We start from the raw sequence: 20751 nt of genomic DNA, 5'->3' as shown, positions 1-20751 counted from the left end.
TTAAGTCCTGTCAAACAGGACTGTTCTTTGAACAAGTTATGCTCATCGGTACGTTATTTATAGAGTCCTTCTTACTTTTGCTTTTTCTCATCAAAATACACAGACACCATCTGGAGTTTATTTCCTTTATTGAAATTATACTCTAGTTTTTTAAAAAGAAGCAAGATACCAAAATTTATATAAATCCTTCAAAAATATTCTAGCATTCTTTTCCTTTTGCTTCCTAGAATCTACTGAGTTGGACTGTTCAAAGGCTGGCTGTTTGTTGCCTGAATACATTGAATCCCTGTTGAAATATCTACCACTGTGAGTCCCTGCAGTTTGGGAAGGAATATGAAAGTCCCAGGTTAACATCTGGTGATGAGGAAAACTGGAAATGATACCTTATGAAAAAACTGAAGCGACTGAGGCACAGAAAAGAGCTGTATTGCTGATTGTATGTGGATTTAGAATCCTAGAGAAAACATATAGAGGGTCTACAAGTGTTACCTGAGAGTCTCTCTACACAATACTTTTGACGCAGGATCTTCACATGTCGGGAGACACAACGTTAGCCAGGAAGTGTAGTTTTAAATGACAGAGCTGGCAGAGATTGCTCTGGAGGGGACAGATTATCTCACAGCCCTCCACCGCCTCTGCTGTCTCCCCTTCCGGAGCCTTTACCCTGCCGAGGCTCAGTTAATTCAAAGTTTTAAGCAGCGAAGACGGCATGGTAAAAGCTCATGTTGGGGAGACAGTCCAGCATGCCAGAGGCGGTGGAGGGCTATGACAGAATCCATCCCCTCTGAAGCGATCTCCTCTGGCTCTGTCTTTCAAAACTATGCTTCCTGGCTAACATTGCATCTCCCGACACTTGATGGACATGCACCTCAGCGTCTTGTGTACAGAAACTCTGAGTAGTATAACCCCCTATTGATGTATATGTGTGTGTGTGCCATCAAGTCACAGCCAACTTATGGCAACCCCAGCAGAGGGCTCTCAAGGCACGTGAGGAGCAGTGGTGCCTTCTTCTGAAAATTTCTCCTCAGTCATCTCTCATCCAAGTATCAAACCTACCTAGCTTCCGAGATCTGATGACATTGAGCTATACCATGCTGTTCCACCACTTTATAACCCCCTAACCAGCCTGATAATGTAGGAATTTTAAATTCTGTAACAGATCAAGGACATGTGGCAAATTTGTAATAGCATATGTGGCTGAGCTGAAAAAGCTCACTGATCACTGACTATTTGGAAGTGTTCTGGAGGATGTGTTAAGAGACAGATTTGTTTATAGAGTAAATGATGAGAGGAACCAGAGACTACTAGCTCAGAATTTCAGGTTGGTCTGCTGTAGAACAACAGGATTTGAACCCAGTGGTACCTTAGAGACCAACAAGATTTTCTGGATATAAGCTTTCATAGCTCCCTTTAGTCAAAGCTTATACCCTGGAACATCCTATCAGTCTCTAAGATTCCACTTGTCTCAAATCCTGCTGTTTTACTAGTTGAGAGAGATTTAACCTGGGCAAGAATTAGCATCAGAAGTTGCTGTAAAGAATGTGCAAGATTTTACTGTGGGCCTTAAGGATACTCACGGCAATCAATGCATAAGATACATATTCCTTAGGATGTCAGCCCAAGTCTGGAGGGAAGTTTTTGATGTGGAGAATCTCTCCGAGCATTTGGACAGAGACATATCATGCATTGCCGCAAGTACTCCAGAAAGGGACACTTGGTCGAATAAGGTATTCAGCTGCCACACTCAGAGAGCCAGAAAATTTGGGAGACCTAAAGAGGCCGTGTGTGTGAAGAAGTAAGATTTAGAGGAGATCATCTACACTGAAAGGGGTCTCATATAAAGTTACCACTGAATTATAACCTTTATGTGAATAATTTTGGGTATAAACATGAGTATCAGACATATCTTGGGATAAAAAGTGATCCCCAAAACTAGCAGAAAAAAACTGGATCAAAACATTAATTTTATCTCAGCAATTAGAAAAGTCTGTGAGGCTAAAATATGGAAAGCAGCTTTCCCAGAGGTCGAATCCTTTTCCTCAGGCAATTCAAAAGAACGTAATGTGGGAGCATAACTAGGAGTATGGTTATTCATTTTCCTCCAAAAGGGAAGAATCATCTTGTAAAAGTGAAAAGTGATTACTAATTTTGACACTATAGTCAAAAAAGTTGTCTAACTTAGTTTATTAATGGGGAACCTACAGAAATCAGAGGAACGATCTCTTTTCATACTCATGATATGAAAACCTTAGCACAGCGATGGCGAACCTATGGCACGTGTGCCACAGCTGGCACACAGAGCCCCCTCTGTGGGCATGCGAGCCAAGTCACCAATCGCTACATCCAGGGCTCATTTGGAGGGGGAACGCCTGGGCGGCGTTCCAGTACCTCTGAGCAGAGATCACATGGGTTTTGGCCCTGCCCACATGATTCCTTTTCCTCAAGGCTGCCTCCCTGCTGCCCATCTCTTTAGCAGCAGGAAGCGGAGGCAGCAGCCGGGCTGCTGGGGCTGGCTTTCTAAAGAAGAGTAAGCTGCTTGGATTTAACTTGCTTTGCTTTCAGTCCAGACTCCTGAGTGAGTGAGTGAGTGAGTGAGTGAGTGAGTGAGTGAGTGAGTGAGTGAGTGAGTGTCAGAGAGAGAGAGACACTGACTGACTGCAAGCCGGGCTGCAGGTGTAAAGAAGGGCAAACTGCTTTGATTTAACTTACTTTACTTTCAGTCGTGGCTCCTGAGTGAGTGAGAGAGAGAGGGTGTGTGTGTGTGTGTGTGTGTGTGTGTGTGTGTGTGTGTGTGTGTGTGTGTGAGAGAGAGAGAGAGAGAGAGAGAGAGAGAGAGAGAGAGAGAGAGAGAGAGTGCTTGCAAGCCGGGCTGCTGGTGTAAAGAAGGGCAAACTGCTTTGATTTAACTTACTTTACTTTCAGTCGTGGCTCCTGAGTGAGTGAGAGAGAGAGGGTGTGTGTGTGTGTGTGTGTGTGTGTGTGTGTGTGTGTGAGAGAGAGAGAGAGAGAGAGAGAGAGAGAGAGAGAGAGAGAGAGAGAGTGCTTGCAAGCCGGGCTGCTGGTGTAAAGAAGGGCAAACTGCTTTGATTTAACTTACTTTACTTTCAGTCGTGGCTCCTGAGTGAGTGAGAGAGAGAGGGTGTGTGTGTGTGTGTGTGTGTGTGTGTGTGTGGAGAGAGAGAGAGAGAGAGAGAGAGAGAGAGAGAGAGAGAGAGATGTTAATTAGTTCGGACAACTGCATGAGTTGTTTTTTCTTAACTAAAACCTCAGTATACAGGTTTAATTGCAGTGTTGGCACTTTGAAATAAATAAGATGGTTTTGTGTTGCAGTTTGGGCACTTGGGCTCAAAAAGGTTCGGCATCACTGTCCTAGCATATGATTAAAATTAATCAATTGAATTGGACAAACACTCAGCATGCATGGAATTAAACACAGGTGCTTTTTTCACTGAGTGACATTGGGTCAGTCATACAGGCTCAGCCTAACCTGCCTCACCCTCTTCGGTCCTGAGAAGGAAAGGCATAAATGTAGTAAATAAATAAATAAATCATCCACCATGATATGTGTCTGAAATGCCAAAAAGAACTTGGAACATTAGCAAAAACGAGGACCTATACAGGGGAACGTGTTCCAGTGATGGAGTCTGTATTCATGCTAGCAAACTATCAGATTGTTGAAAATGAGTTCATTCACCAGTTTGGAACAATGGATCCCCCCAGGGTTGAAGAGAAACATGGGATTCTTCTTTCACTACTCTAATCATGCTAATTACATTTCACATTGTAACTCCCTATCTTACTTGTTTGAAGCACCCCTTACCACTTCTGACTGAGTGAAAAAGACTCAGATCTCCATTCCTACTCATGTCTGACAAAGGGCGCTTGGCTCTTGAAAGCTTATACCTTGGAAATTCTTGTTAGTCTTTAAGGTGCTGCTGCTGGACTTTAACTTCGCTCGTCTCCTGCAGATCAACTTGGCTACTCACCTGAAGTTGTAATAGTAACTCTTCAACATTTCAGACGGAAGCTTGAGTTGCATTCTACAATGAACGTATTGGAGCAGGCAGCCCGTCTTTAGATGAGCCCCGAAAGGCTTCCTGGACCAAAATAACTAGCAAGTATGAGACCGGGGCTGGAGGAATTGCAAGTCAAACAGGCTTAGAGCTGTAACAGTTTCCTCCCTCACTTCCTGGAATGGAAACGTGATGTAATGGAGTACTTTCTTGGGAGTGGGCCTTGCAATACACTGGGACAAATTTACCCAGTTACGGAAACTTTAGACAAGTAGAATGACACCCAATTCACTGATCCAATCAAGATATGATTGGGTGAAGCCCCATCCAACCAGAGAGTTAGTAACTAAGAGTGTCTCTACACAAAACGCTGGGGCATGTATCTGTCAAGTGTCAGTGGACACAGTGTTACTGGGAAGCGTAGTTTTGAAAGAGAGAGCCAGAGGAGATTGCTCTGGTGGGGATGGATTCTCTCACAGCCCTCTGCTGCCTCTGACATGCCCGACTGTGTCCCCTTCTGGAGCTTTTCCCCCACCACCACTGCTGCTTAAAACTTTGAATTAACCAAGCCTTCGCAGGGCAAAGGCTCCAGAAGGGGAGATGCCACAAAGAACACGTGTCAAAACTATTGTGAAGAGAGACTTTTACCCTACAAAGGAAAGATCCAGTAACATCTAAAAACACTGGAAAGACTACAGGAGTGTTGGGCATTCTGACATGCTCGCAGGCAGATGGTTCATAATCCCCCATGAAAGCTCTGCTGTCTATTCAATAGAAAAGACTGGAGCCACCAGAGATCTGTTCCTGACATCCCAAGGCCAAGTGGTAACCTCTTTGAGGTGATGGGCCATGCCATCCTGTTAAAAGCAGCGGATATGTCTACAGCCAGTAGGCTGAAGAAGAGAGTGCTTTGCTCCGATCCATTAGCCATGTGTGAGGTGACCAGCGTCAACTTCTGAGACTGCCTGGGATGTCCTAGTCCAAGCTAGCGGGGGCACAGGCCCAGCTGGTGCTTAGCATGTCTTGCATCAACTACTTTCTTTTTCATCATTATTAAGAGATTTATAAGATAAAAAACCAAAAAAAGACAAAACATAGAAATACAATAACCCAAAAAACAAGCCAAATAAGACAATTAGCAGACAATCAACAGTAACTAACCACACACACAGAACAGAAAATATACATAAAAGGAAGAAGAGAAAGAAACAAGAAAAAGCAAAAGACCTCACACTAAATAATCTAAAAGAGGGCTTTGCTTTTTTCCACGACAAATATTAGTATTTGAAAATTTCCTCTTATTCTATGTTAAAATTAAAAGCTCTCTTTTTCCTTATGTCCAAATTCCTTCATCCAAAAATCCACAAATCGTCAACTCATTATTATCCATTTCACGTAGAAAGTCAGTAAGAGGTTTCCATTCAGTGACAAACGAACTTATCTTCTCTCTGATCAGTGACGTGAGTTTTGCCATCTTTGCTAATTCCAACACCTTTACCAACCATTCATCCATTACCCGGAAGCGCTGAACCCTTCTAATATTGTTGCATCAACTACTTTCAACCTATCCTAGATAAAGCCAACAAAATTGACAACAAAGTCATTGTCCTTCTCCATTTATAGCCATTCAAAGACAAAATGTACTCCTATTACTACCAAACCAAATGCTATATCCCAGAGCTAATTGTGACCTCTTCCTTTTGTAAGTGAGCAAACACACTCCCTTAATGCTGCTTCAAATCTCGCCTTCCGGGGCTCAGAGTATCCCAAAGAGGCCAGGAGACATTGAACTATCTGCACGTCACCTGGTCTGAAGTCCTGAGGCCAGTCAAAGGCCACTCCAAGCCAGTTTGGTGATTAAGAGAGCAATCCTGAGCAGGTCTACTCGGAATCCTACTCAGGTCTATTCAATGACACTTACTCCCAGGAAAGTGTCCTTAGGATTGCCCTGTAAGAGTGGCAGGACTCTAATCTGATTCTCCACTCCTCCGCTTGAAGCCAGCTGGGTGACCTTGGGTCAGTCACAGCTCTCTCAGAGCTCTCTCAGCCCCACCCACCTCACAGGGTGATTGTTGTGAAGATAATCGTAACACACTATGCAAACTGCTGTGAGTGGGTGTTAAGTTGTCCTGAAATCAAGTATTTTTCCTTACAAAGGGACTTCCAGCCTCCCTTCTGCGGAGAGGAAGTTTGGTGGACTTGTACACACCACTGCAGTGTGTACCTGAGAATGGAAGCACTGGGTGGAACAAGGATACCACAAGCAAAACGGTGGCTTATCGTGGCTTATCGTTCACAGCACATTTACGACACACTGATAAAGACTGTCCATTCCACTGAATTTCTTCTTTACCCTAGTTTCCTATCCCTTCATACTGTTCAATTCCTTCCTGAATTTGTTGTTACCAGCTTTATGGAATCCTAAAACTTGGTTGGCCAGACCAAGGAAGAACTGTGATGACGCTGCAGAAGAAGTAAATGTAGCTCTTTATTGTCAGGCTCTGCCCGGGGATTCTCCTGGACTACTTCACTTCATCAGACGAGGCTGGATGAGTTAAAGGTCTTTATTAAGAGATTACCACCATTAGAGCACAGTACAAAGCAATTGCCAGGAATACCAGAGCAAGGCCCAGTGGGCTAGTTATACCCTCCTCTCTCCTCCCCCTTTTTCGTGCAGAAGTCCGTTAGTCTTGGTGCACGTTTTCTCATGGGAAAGCTGGAAGGGGAAAGAGATGTAAGCTCCAAGGTCATTCAGCTGGTTCTCAGGCGCCTCGAGCTCCATCCACCCCCACACCTCTAGATAAACCAGCTGAGTGCAGGGTAGCAATGGCAGAGAAAATAGCAAGGGAACAGCAGAACTACACACTATCTATCCCGCCCCCCCTCCCCAAAGTAAAAGACATCACTGAGCATGGCGGGCAGGTCGCAGGCCCGCTTAAGATTTATTAATCTGACAAAGCTTCACCCTGGATCGAGTTGTGCTTGTTTGCGACTAGTGAGCCACAATAAAAAACGGAGTGACTAATGATGTCAGATTCTAGCGATTCTAATGTCTGACATATTTTATCCTTCAAGTCACACACATCACTTATTAAATTCCCCACCATACAGCTGATCCCCAGACTATAGAGAGCTGCTCCCCTGGAAGAAATGGAAGCTTTGGAGGGTGGACTGTATGGCAGGGGTCCCAAACCTTTTTGACCTTGTGGGCAGTTTTGGAATTGATGCAGGGTGGTGGGTGCAGGAGACGGAGTCAACAAAATGGCTGCGGCAGGAGATGGAGTCAACAAGAAGCCCTCACTAGATAAGAGCAAGAGACCAGTAGCACTTATAAGACTAACAAAATTTATTGTAGGGTATGAGCTTTTGTGAGACACAGCTCACTTCTTCTGATACAGCTAGAATATGAGTCCATTTTTGTTAGTTTTTAAAAAGGTGTTATTAGTCTTAAAGATGCTACTGGTCTCTTACTCTTTTTCACTGTACACACAGACTAACATGGCTACCCATCTTGATCTAGCTCCGTGAAGAGGTCCTCAGGGTCCAGTTCTGTTCTTAGCCTGCCAAGTGGGAAGGCACAAAATCACAGGCAGGTAGCCAAGATCAAGCCACCTGACTCCTTTGGAGCTGGGATCTGGAGAAATCCACAAGAGACAGCAAGGGCCTGGAAACCCTTTTAGCAGGGACTTCCCAGGCAATCTTGAGCTAGTGGCTAGAGGCTGCACCAATCCCCTGAACAAAGAGAGAGCCCCCACCCTTTCCTGTAGCCGGAGCTGGGTCCTTGCTGTCATCTGGATCTACAGTGCTCATGAGTGAGAGTGGAGTGTGGAAGGCTTCGAACTCCTTCACCATCTGCCTTCTCTGCTTTGGGGGTGGGGGGCTGATGGACCCTGTGGGGATGAGGGAAGCAGGTGGGCTCAGTCAAGAAGTTCTTGATCTGCCCATTCCACTGGTTGAGAATGGAAGCCTGATGCTCTGGAGGGGGCAAGAGGTCTTGTAACCAGTTGGCTTGGTCTCCGCCATCTTTAATAGCTATTTAATATAGCCACCTATGATATAATATCACAAGGCCTCTGGATTAAAATGCAGTTTGGCTTGCAAACAGTGAAATTCCAGCCAGCAGTTGCTGAGTACCACCTGGGAGACCCAGGCATGAATGGAATGCCGCATATAAATGCAGAGTGACCAGTGGTGATTAGTTTTACAGTCTCCCCAGCTCTGAAAGGAATCCAGAGCAACAAAGGTCTCGCAGAGTCATCCCACTTAACACATTCCTTTCCCCTCCTTCCATGATGAGATCTTCTGCCCATGACTGAGAAAATCAATTAGCATTCATAAGCTCTTATAATTCATTCCTGGGAAAGGTACATTCCACAACTACATTAATCAGCTCCAGTGGATTCCATTAACAAACTGCCCCTTTTGTGCAGTTCCAAGGAGAAACTTTGCATTCTCTTTCACACACCCCAGCAGCTAGCAATCAAGGTAATCAAACCATTGTTATTCCCAGGAATTGACCAATGGAATCTTTGTTCCAACGGCTAGGTGGGCTCTCCCACATCAGGGCACATTTTACCCTACAAGAGTAGTACCCTTGCCCCATTCAAATCGAGTAGGGCACACTTATTAGATCTGAAGTGCTGCTCCCCTGAGGTTACCCTAAGTCTCTTGCTCTCTTGGCCAAGGATGCTGGACATTTGAAGTTGCTCACTTCCTACTCTTCAGGATAGGTAGATATACTTTCCCCTCCCTCCCTCTATTCCACCTTCTGACTAGCATCCTAAGACTCTCTGTGTGTGTAACCATTTTATTGATTACTCCTGTCTGTGCATGTGTTTTTCCTCTTCAATAAGATTGCTCTTTGAATTTAAAGCACCAGCCTTGTCTGCTAATTGGGAAGGGACTCCATAAAAATTGGTGGAAAAGATCCCGTAGTTACCACCTCTTGCATAGCCATCTTCCTTGCTGCTAATTCTCCCACAATTCTATTTGCAAGGAGACCAATTCAGGTAACAGTCTCCCTCTGCAGATCTTAGGCAGTGGGGGGGGGGGACTCCTTCTCCCTTGGGGAGTTTTTCTCTCTAATGAGTTTTCCTCCTCTTACCACAGCAGGGCCAGGGCTGGTCTCAACACCTGGGCATGCATCTCTTGAACTGAATAGTGCCAGTTCTCCAGCTGAGCCACAGACTGCGAGACCAATGGGTTAAGAGCACCAGCTACCGAGATCAGCTTCCCCTGGAGGAAATGGCACCTTCCAAGAGTGGACAATATGCTGAGCTGAAATGCCTCCATTCCCATGCACGGTCCCTAAATTTCCAGAAATGTCTGAAGTTGGAGTTGGCTATCATAGAGCTTATTCAGCTCCCAGCAGCCCCCGCATGCTCTTGTAGGGTTGCCAAACGCCATGTGGGGTCTGGAGACCGCCCAGAATTGCAACTGATCTCCAATTACCCCTGGAGGAAAAGGCTTCCTTGGAGGGTAGATTCTACGGCATTATACTCCACTGAGGTCCCTCCCCACCCCAAACCTCACCCTTTCCAGACTCCACCCCCAAATCTCCAGAAATTTCCTAACCTGGAGTTGGCAACCCTAATTCCTGACCCCCCCCCCAACCTGTGACCTTATAAGGAATTTCACAAGAGTTCCGTTGCTTGGCAATTCGTCAGCCTGCTGCTGGCCACTCCAGATGCCAGCAGTGACCCCTGATACATCTTCAGGCTAAGAGACTTGGCCCCAGTTATCCGTCATTACCAGGGGGGTGGGACAGACATGGCCCTGCCAATCAGCTGACCATGAGGATGCAGCTGGTGATGGATGGTGCAACCAGCCCTGGACACCAACTTCTCTCCATCCACTTTCCCCACACCATTCATTGTTGTGTAAACCTCTTGAAAGGTCTCATGCCTGTGGGATATTAGGAACGATTGCAACAGTGATAGAATGGCTGACTGGCACCAGCTGAGACTGAGGGCAAAGACTGCATTTTGGAACATGCGTGAAAAACACTCTGCAAGCAGAAAAGGTACTGCAAGAAAACAGAAGGTATAAAAGCTTTCTGCGTGCTCTACTGGTTTTCTGTTTTCAGGGAACATTTATGCAAAGGAATATTCAAAACTAGAATCCTCTCCCCACCACAGTCAGAAGCGGTGCAGTCTATTCTCCAACCTCCGGCTTCTGCATGTGGGAACCAGAGGAACAAGACAGGTACTGGGAGGGCGGGGGGGGGGGAGACCAGAGCTTTACAGCCATTTTTATCCCACTTCTTCTCAAAGAAGAAGAGGAGAGGAAGGATACAGAACACCAGCCAGCTGCATGAGTCCTGAAGACAAGCATATCTCCTGCCATTTTTCATGCAGCCCTTTCTGTGTAAGACTCATGGGATCGGTACTGGAACGTGGATTCTGTGGAACTTTTGTGGCTCAGCACATCAATTCGCAGCCATGCTCAGAAGTGGGCATTTCAGGCCCTTTTTGTGCAAAACAGTTAGGTACTGGAATGCACCTTAATAAGGCGCATCTGCCTGCCTGCAGGATTTGTGAATGTGTTCTATTGTACTGTTGTGTATTAACTGCTGTTCTAGGCTTTTGCGTTCTGGCTCTGACATCCTCCTGACCTACTAGCTGCAGTCATTAGTAGGTGTCAGAACAGAGATGGGGGGAGGGGTCTGACATCGGCCACCCCAAGACACTGAGACCTCCCAGACCTCTCTGTCACTCCTGAAAAATGAAATCCCGCCCTCAAGTCATAGCTGCCTTACGGGCGACCTCTTACGGGGTTTTCAGGGCAGGAGACCGACAGAGGTGCTTTGCCATCGCCGGCCTCTGCAGCCCTGGTCTCCTCTGGAGGTCTCCCGTTCAAGGCCGAGCCTGCCTAGCTTCTGCGGTCCGGGGAGACGCGGCTCTCCCGGTCTGTCCCTCCTGCCCGGCCCCTCCCCTGCGCCAGGTGGGCCTCAGCTCGTCCCCGGCCTCCAGGCGAGGTCCCCCGAAACCCAGGGGCTTCGCCTGGCCTCGCTGCAGAGGGGACGCCTAAGCGCGCTGGGACCCGGGGCCGGGGCAGCCTCAGGACCCGGAGGCCGGCGCAGAGCCGGCTGGTTCGCCCTGATGCGGAGAGCGGGCTCGGCCCGGGCGGAAAGGGGGTCCCGCGCAGGCCCGGCCCCTCCCCGCATCAGCCCGCAGGCCCGGCCGCCCCGTCTGGGCCGCGAGGGGGCGGGCGGGCGGGCGGGCAGGCGGAGAGGGGCGGCGGGGAGGAGCTGCGGGCGGGCGGGGTGGCGCGCGGAGGGACTCGCCTCTCCAGTGCAGCCGCCGAGAGCATCCTCGTCCGCCGCCCGGAGGGAAGACGCGGGACAAGATGGTGAGGGGGGCGCCGGGCCGGGCCGGGCCGGGGTGGGGAAGCCGGCGAGGCCCTCACCGCTCTCTCTCTCTCTCTCTGCTTCCTCCCCGGCAGCTCCGCCAGAGCCTCTCGGTGTTGGTCGTCCTGGCAGGAATCGCGTCCGGGCTGCAGGCGGAGGTAGGAGACGCCGCTGCGCGCCGGACGGGACCGGGCCGGGCTGGGGGTCCGCAGGGGCCAGGCCGACGCCCGCTCCGGAGACAAAAGGGGCGCCCGGGGGGAGGGGGGTCGCCGGGAAGCCGCTGGCGCGCTCGGGAGGGAAGGGCGAGCAGCCGCGCGCGGCGGCGGGCAGGGGCCGGCGAAGCGTGCGGCGAAAGAAAGTTGCGCGTCTTCCCCGGGGAGCGCCTTCGGGCTCCTCGGGGCGGCCCCCGCTCGGCTCGGCTGGGCCCCCGCCGCCCTCCTGCGCCGTCCGGCCGGAGCGCTGGGAAGAGCCGCGGGCTTCGTGGCCCGGAGGCGGCGGGCTGGGGGCTGCCCGGCCGGGGCCTCCCTCCCTCCCGGAAAGTGAGGTCAGAGGCAAAGTATTTGCGCCTCCCGGCTGGGAAATGTGGAAGTGATTTCGGAGGCCAACAAGCTCAAGCTGCTGCGGGCGGGCGGGAGGGAGGACGGAGCCTGCAGCTGCGGGGCGGAAGGGCCCGGCGGGTCGGCCCCGGCCCGCTTCTCCGCTCGCATTCCTTCCCTTCGCGGAGATTAACTGCAGATGGCCGAGCCCGCTCCGAGCCGGCAGGATTTGGCTCGGAGTAAAACAATAAATGCCGTCTTTTCTTTCTTGGGGGGAAAATGATTCCTTAATGGGGTTACAGCCGAGGTAGGATTACCAGGAATGGAGAGGATGACTTTCAGATCCCAAACAAGTAAAGAGTCCAGTCGCACCATTAAGACCTTCCAACTTTATTGTTGCATAAGCTTTCGAGAACCACAGCTCTCTTCGTCAGATGCGTTGTCAGGTTTCGAGAACCACCGCTGTCTTCGTCAGATGCATCATTAGAGCTGTGGTTCTCAAAAGCTGATGATGCATCTGACGAAGAAAGCTGTGGTTCTTAAAGTTGCTACTGGACTCTTTACTATTTTGCAGCTACAGACTAACACGGCTAACTGTTTTGCATCTTTCAGATCCCAGGAGATGCAAAAAGCCATAGATAATGTCCAACCTGCTCGATGGCTTTTTGCATCTCCTGTCATGAGGATAATATAAAATACTTAGTAAGCCGCTCTGAGTGTGGCTTTAAGTTGTCCTGAAGGGCGGTATATAAATGTTGTTGTTATTATTTGTAGCCTGGAGGGAGAAGAGTGGCTGGATTTGGCTCCCACCCCCTGTAGGGCAGGCCTCAAACAGGAGGGTTCAGCACCATCCCAGTCTTTCCCCTCTGAGGGCTGGCTGAATAATAACAATAACAACATTCAGTTTATATACCACCCTTCAGAACAACTTAATACCACACTCAGAGCAGTTACTGTGTTATGTTGTCCTCAAGACAATCACCCTGTGAGGCTGAGAGAGCTCTGAGAGAGCTGTGACTGACCCAAGGTCACCCACCTGGCTTCAAGTGGAGGAGTGAGGAACCAAACCTGGCTCTCCAGATTAGAGTCCTGCCGCTCTTAACCACTGCACCAAACTGGCTCCTCCCGTTTCTTCACAGGCTGTGCAGGCATGCTCCCTTCCTGTGGCTCCCTGGCTTTCCAGGAGGCATTCAAAGGCTGGTTTCATGTGCAAATCATGGTTGAATTGGTTGCTCATGCTAATGGATACATTCAGTCTCGCCTGTTCTGCTGCTCCAAAATGAAAAAGTTCCATTTCAGAGAGCGGAATTAAGGCCTTCGTGAGTTCACACATGCTTCCCCCCCCCAAACCCCATGGAAATTGTAAATTAAGGCTGCCAGCTTAAGGGCACCTTCATTGTTCCCTGAGAAGTACAGATGTTGCACAGGCAGACGTGTGTTTATGTAGAACACAGGCGCCATGTGGTTACATTTGCCATTGTTCTTGTATGTTGTTTGCAAAATTGGTATTGCTAAAGAATGCTCATTCCTTAATTCATTTCAAAATTAACCAGATTCTTAGTAAACAGATAGCTCTGACTTTGGGTTCAATGTTATACCTGTAACCTGCAGAGAACCGGAGCTAAAAGAGAGTATAAATGCCAGGAGCCAGACTTTTATTAAGGGAGCAGGAAATGTCAGACTGTTATATCATGTGTGCAAATAGCTCAGGAATTCAGATGGAAGTCTGACCTCTCAAATTCCCTGTCTTTTGGTGCATCAGTGAGTTTGTGTCTTAACTGCTCTCTTAAACTGTTTTTTATTTTAATTATGAAATTGCCTTGTTTTTTGAAATGGAAAATCACAGAATTACTTGAGCCTCCTGCTGAGATGATAGCAAAAGGTTGTTTATGTTGTTTACCTTTTCCAGAATGCAATTGCAATCCTACGCAATAAAAAAAACTCCAACCAACTTCCCCTTCCCTTTTAAAAATAAAACATCACCCCACCCCAGTTCTGTTTTCTTTATTCATCTTTCTCTCTCTTGAGATTCCTCCTGTCCCCCCCCAATTAACCAACTTTTTACTGTAGTTCAGGGAGCCTCTTCTATGTTTGATACGGTAGTGATTTTTATTTTCAGAAAACATCCCATAGGAGGAAAAAAGCATACTTTACTGACTTCACGTTCACTCAACTTGTCCTTACTTGGTTGAAAAGTTCCGCCATTTGATACCATATTTTTCTGAAGCTTGGCCATATTGCGACACGTGAGACTTACAGTATACAACGTCCAGAATTTATAATAGACTTTTTAGACTTATTGCAGAATGCAGGGGAAAAAAAGATGGCCAGGGGTTTTTTGGGGGCGGGGGTGCATTGCTGTGGCATGCCTGCCTGGGAGAAGGTCAAGCACTTTGCTACCCATGTGGTCAGCTTCCAAAAAGTCCATAGACACAAGGAGCAAGCAGATGCCAAGAAGCTCTCCCCTGAGTGCCTTGACACTCGCAGGTGCCACGTTGGAAGGTCTTTGCGCCATGCAATACAAAAACAAGAAAGAAATCCATGTAATACCTTTTTATTAAGATGAACCAAATTGACACAAAACAATCTGCCCTAATAAAAGGTATTAAGAGTGATCTTGTTCTTGTTTTTAGATTTTGCGCGGACCAAAATAGCTGTTCCACTTTTTCTCTGCAATAACCGTGTTAGGGCTAGTGTGAGAGGAGGAGAAAGGTGGCTATATTCCCTCATTGTATCTGATGATGTGTGATGGGAGTTGGTGTGCATTTGGGCATTTCAGTCCAGCGGGGACCTCCCTTTCTATAAGATACGTGTTTAACCTGGGTCCTCTTGTGGGATGCACTTCAGCCACTTCCATCCATAGTTCCATCCATTTGGGGAGTCTAGGCTTTTATACTTTTAAGCCGCTCCATGCTTTCCCCGTAATGCAAGGGAGACCATTGATGTTTCAGTGTTCTGCATATCCTGAGGACCTTGGGATGGGGGTAGAGGGTACTGGAGGTGTCCTGCTTTGGTTTGCAACCTGCATCCGTTCTTACATGTGTGGAGTGCTTGCAGCTGCAGTTGCAGTAGTAGAGTTGGTGTACCTGGTCGGTTTTTCTGTCTAAAGTGCTGGGGCTGAGCAGGATGCCTGTAGGGTTCTGAATTAGCATTCTCCCTTTCTCGCCTTATTGTGAGTTTGGCTGTTTGTACAAAGAGTCCCTTCACCATTGTGCTCGTCAGCAGCTGCCATGTGTTCTTTAAGTTCTGTGGGCCTAAGGTTGCTGTCCCACGCTGTGTATCTTGAGAGGTAGGATCTTTACTCCCTGGCTGATGCGTAAGTCTGAGTCCCTGATGGTGTGTCATTATTAGCTGCAGAGTTAGAGCTCAGGCTTCCATTCAACGCAAATTGCAGGATATTGCGGCCTCAGTTTGTCTCAGGGCTGTGTAGAGAAAGAAGGGGTGAGTCTAACCCTTCCACTTCCATTTGTTTTGCTGTTCTAAATCAGTTCTCCCTCCACCTCCAGCTCCTAGAGGGGCTGGTTTTGAAGACTGCAGTTTACATTTTTATGCACGTATGCATCAAAACACCATCCTCTGCTGGGGTAAAGGGGGTAGAGAGGGAGGTGGTGTGGGTGAGATGACAGTCTGGAGTCTCCATTGATTCCCATGGGTGTGATTTTTTCATTGCCTTGTATAACAGTTGTTGGCTGCTGCACGGTGTGGGAACAAGCCCTGAGCAAACCTAGAATCCCTCCTGAGCTCGGTTCGTCTTATGCCTTGTGATCTCCAGCACTGCCCACTTTTTGCCTTTTGGGATACTAGCATGCTGCAAGCAGAAGGGTTGTGCCAGTGGTCTTCTGTCAGTGAAAGGGTGTTGCTACACGTGTGTGAATTTTTCCAGCAGGATAGCACTGTGTCCCCACCCAGCAGGCATAACTGGAGGTTGAGCTCGTTCCATTAGTGAACGCTCCTGGGATGCTTTTGTGCATTCGTCAAAATTCCCTGCTGCAGAGGTGTCCTTTGTCATATTTACAGATCCATACAGATTCCATGTGTGTAGGCATGGTGCTAGTCTTTTTGCTACAATAACGAAAAAGAGCCTTGTGGCGCCATCATAGCTTTATGATGATAGATTTATTATAGAAAAGAGTCCAGTAGCACCTTTAAGACTAACCAGCTTTACTGTAGCATAAGCTTTCGAGAACCACAGTTCTCTTCGTCAGATGCATGGAGAACTGTGGTTCTCGAAAGCTTATGCTGCAGTAAAGCTGGTTAGTCTTAAAGGCGCTACTGGACTCTTTTCTGTTTTGCTACTGCAGACTAACACGGCTAACTCCTCTGGATCTAGATTTATTATGACATCCACTTCATCAAACGTATACAGAGTGTCCTCAAACCTTCATACAACTAGGATGTGGGGTGGGGTGAAACCCACAAAAGTTTGTTCCACAATGAATCAGTTAGTCTTTAAGATTCTTTAGTCTTTTCTCATTTTAGATTAATTCTGCAACTGGTGTGCTCAACTTGCCACACAGAAATGCTTCTTTTTTGTCTTTTTTGCAGTTAAGCCGCTTTTAAAACCTCAGCGCTATGTGAAAAATAGTTAACTGCTGTGTGAAAAAATCTCTCCGGTGTGTAACAGAGAAAGAATTCACTGTGGGTGGGACTGGGATTTAGAAGAAAGGTGCTGATGGGAGACTGGGAAATGTGTCCTTCCCATCAGAATGCGGGCATCATAAGCCCTCCCTATATTACGGCATCTTGGAGCTGTTATTGGGACAGCTGGAGGTGGAAGGAAGGGGGTGGAGGTGAACAAGGATACCTTTGATCAGCAAATTGTTTCTTTTGCATAAGAAAATAGTCTATAACCAGACTCCCTGGAATCTTCTCTGCCAAAGTCATTATGTGTAACATATAATCGAGTCATAACTGACTTACGGTGACCCCTGCTGGGGCTTTCAAGGCAAGTGAGAAGCAGAGGTGGCTTGCCATGGCCTTCCTCTGCAGAGTCTTCCTTGGTGGTCTCCCATGCAAGTACTGACCCTGCTTAGCTCCCGAGAGCTGCCAAGATCGGGCTGTCCCATGTCTCCTTCCCTCCCGCCAAAGCAGTAGGGCTCCTGTTAGCTAGACTTCGTTTTTTAAAATCACATCCACGAAGTAGTCAGGAGGACTAGGCTTCAGACAGTCTTATTCAAGTGTTGTCTGTCTGTCTCATGTACAGAAGGTGCTCGCTGTGGCACTGCAGTGTTTAATCGGCTCTCGAAACAAAACGTCCAAAGAAACAGTTCTTGTTAAGATCAATGAAAACATCACAGAAATGGCGAGCAAGCTTTTAAGCTCCCTGAGTTTTTCATAAAGCTGGATGTTCACTACAAAAGAGGCAGAAGGCATCTCATTGGCATAATATGAACATAGAACGGGATAGCCCAGGTGAGCCTGTTCTGGTCAGATCTCAGGAGCTCGGCAGGGTCGGCCTTGGCCAGTAATTGGATGGGATACCTCTAATGGAGACCAGGGCTGCAGGGGCAGGCAATGGCAAGGCACCTCTGCTTCTCACTTTCCTTGAAAGCCCCAGCAGGGGTCGCCATAAGTCAGCTATGACTTGAGGGCACTCTCCACCACCAGATACTAACAATGACTGGTTCCGCACACGATGGCTAATGCACTTCCAATCCTCTTTAGAGATCATTTGGAACTGAATTTTTCGTGTGTGAAACAAAAAATCCACTTCCAAACGGTTGCTAAAGTGCATTATCCAACGTGTGCGGAATCAGCTTATGACATTATACAGATGTCTTCCTGACCAATTCTTATGTTCTGTGGGGCTGTAGGGAGTGTGGGAGGGAACGTCCTGATTTTATGAGAACACCCTCCTGAACAGTTCCATTTTACACAGTCTGCAGAACCTCGTAGTGTAGGAGCATTCCTGACCTCCTCAGACAAACCAGCCCACCAGGTGGGAGCCGCCACAGAGTGCTCAGGTACAGGCAGGTGTTGATCTTGCCCATTGACAGGAGGTCTCGTTTAGAAGGCCCTGCTCAAATGAGCAAAGCGGTCACAGTGGTGCATATCAGGAGAAATGGCCCTTGGCCATGAAGGGTTTTGTAAGTGATAATCAGTACTTTGAACTGTATCCACTGGCTAACTGGTAACCAAAGTAGTGACTGCAGAATAGATATCAGGTGAGGACATGGGAGACCCATGGGGGGAATCCTATCCTGCTCCCCTTAGTTTACTTGTCTGTCCATCTTTGGGGGTTCCTACTTTTTCCATCCCTGCAGGGACCCACAATAACGACATTTGATTTATATACCGCCCTTTAGGACAACTTAATGCCTACTCAGCGGTTTACAACGTATGTTATTATCCTCACAACAATCACCCTGTGAGGTGCATGGGGCTGAGAGAGCTCTGAAAGAGCTGTGAATGACCCAAGGTCACCCAGCCTCAAGTGAAGGAGTGAGGAATCAAACCTGGCTCTCCAGATTAGAGTCCTGCCGCTCTTAACTGCTACCCCAAACTTACTCTCAAAAACTTGTCAGAAAAGGGGAATTGCCCACCCCTCTTCCCACTCTGCCTTCCTGCCTCCTCTCCCTGGTGTTCTGCCCTCCCAATCGTCACTCTGCCTGTTTGCCCATCCCACGCTGTTCTGTGGGGGGTAATGGTGGATGTGATGGGGTGGTAGCAATGGCAGCTTTACCACCTCTTCTGGCTTTCTGGCTCTGATGGTAGCCGCGGTTCATCTTTGGTCTTCTTACGCAGTCCCACATGGGACTACACACACGCAGGCCTGCCAATTTGGAGGGGTTTTAGCTTAAATCTCCGCCGGGGGTGCCCTCGCCTCCTACTGCGTGTGCGTGGCTGCTTCCTGCCGAAAACAGCCCCTTGGATGGGGGGCCCTTCCTGCTACCCTCAGTTCCTCTTTTGTCACCGTTGGAAGAGGTTCTTAGCCGTTCGAGTTCTAGATAAGTAGCAATTTCTCTTATCTTGGAGCAGATCAACTTAGGATGCTGGAGAAGGCTCTTTTTAAGCATTGCACAAATGACAAAAACCAATGGGCACTCCCTTTGCCTGATGTGCTTGGGAGAAGGGCACAATATTCAACCATGCAAACACTGCCTGAGCTTTACTTCTAAAGCCCGAGCAGAGAGAGACGGTCGACTGAAGGCTTCATTATGGGAGAAAGCTCTAGCAGTAGCGGGCCCCTCGCTGAAGGCAAAAAACCCAAACCCAAGTGGCTGATGCCGAATCGTTAGATCCGAGGTCCCCATCGATTCTGATCCTTGACTCCACGACCCAGCCCGTTGGGGTTGAAGACACCTCGGAGTCGAGCTCCATCAGTTTCTCTCAAGGTATCCAGCTGCCCAGATCCGACCTGAACCCGACCATTTGATTTGGAATCGAGATCTCCCACACGATTGGATCTGATGACTAGAATCTGACAATCAAAGTTGAAGGACTGATAGCGACACCCATTCCAGCGACCCTACAAGCAGATCTGAGTGCCAAGGAGGGAGAACCTCCAAGGAAGAGAACAAAGACCAAGCACTCAGAACCCCCTAGAACATCACCAAGTAGGAGCTGGGTGGATGAGGAGGTGTTGGTGATTGACCCCCCTCCTACCCCTTCACCTTGCTCGAAGTATCCTTTGTTACAATCCAGGTTGTAATCAGCCCTCTCATCAGAGGAGGAGGGCGAAATTCCCCATGGAAGACAAATATCCCGATGCTTCCCGAGGGAGGGAATGCATGGTACCAGCGAGAAAGACCACACTATGAGGTAGATACGGGAAGAGCTTTCTTCATGAACATGATGTCCAGGGAACCATCCCCTGCACCTGTGAGGAGACAACACTCTTTCTCAAGCTTGAGGACGGCCTTCCAGCTATCAGAGTCGGACATTGATACGGACATTTACCAAGAAAGGTACAGTCCTTTGATGTAGATAAGTAAATAAATAAAATTTTGCGAGAAAGAAGCAAGCCCATAGGTTGAGACAGGGGTCACAACTCCATCACTGTAAGGAGCAGCCCCAGAGTCAGAAGCAGTTCTGACTAGAACAGGGGCCAGACCCTCTCTTTGGGGAAAGGCTTCGTTCTTATTATTTAGTTTGGTGCCGCATTACCATGGATGTCTGGGTTCTCAAAATTGTTAAAAATGGTTATAAAACAGAGTTTAAAAGTTCCCCGTGTCTGGGTCATCCTAATTTCTCAGATTCTCAAAAATGTTCTGAATTGGAAACAGAACTTAAAGCTATGCTGGACAAGGGTGCGGTACAACAACTGCCTGAAGGGGAATCTGACCTAGATTTCTACTCAAGTTTTTTAATGGTAGACAAGAAGGATGGAAGGATGGGGGACATAGCCCAATACTGGAGCTACGGGAACTAAATGAGTTTATTACTACTCATAAATTTCACACGACCACATTGCATACAGTCATGACACTGATTATACCAAATTTTTTGTTTGCTGTACTTGACTTTAGGGACACGTACTTTCACGTCTCCATTTTTGAGACGCATAGGAAGTTCTTAAGGTTCATTTATGATAGGAAGGTGTATCAATATCGCGTCTTACCATTTGGGTTATCCACAGCGCCCCATGTATTCACTAAGTGCATAGTGGTGGTCATTGCCTATTTAAGGACACAGAATTGCTGTATCTACCCCTACCTCAATGACTGGCTAATCACGGGCAGGTTCAACTAACAGGTTCAACACAAGCAGGTTCAACTAACTCTACATACCTGTTTGCAGCTGGGTCTGTTCATTAATCAGAAAAAATCCAATTTGACTCCTGCAAGGAAGGTCCATTTTATAGGGGCACTCTTAGATGGCATAACAAACAAAGCTTTTTTACCTGTAGAAAGGA

At 47.9% G+C, this 20751-nt stretch overlaps 1 protein-coding gene across 1 annotated transcript in view; it reads left to right on the top strand.

The window, feature by feature from the left end:
* The first annotated feature begins 11271 nt into the window (after positions 1-11271).
* Positions 11272-20751, top strand: part of FSTL1 (follistatin like 1) — a 49387-nt gene continuing 39907 nt past the window's right edge. Inside the window, exons 1-2 of the mRNA XM_055002776.1 lie at positions 11272-11363; positions 11457-11519. Coding sequence (XP_054858751.1) covers positions 11361-11363; positions 11457-11519 — 66 coding nt within the window. The 5' untranslated portion in view covers positions 11272-11360. The remainder of the gene's footprint in view (positions 11364-11456; positions 11520-20751) is intronic.

Source organism: Eublepharis macularius, chromosome 18 (assembly GCF_028583425.1).
Source record: "Eublepharis macularius isolate TG4126 chromosome 18, MPM_Emac_v1.0, whole genome shotgun sequence".
Taxonomy (NCBI): domain Eukaryota; kingdom Metazoa; phylum Chordata; class Lepidosauria; order Squamata; family Eublepharidae; genus Eublepharis; species Eublepharis macularius.
Note: the sequence above shows the minus strand (reverse complement) of the source record. Positions and strands in the feature narration are given on the sequence as shown.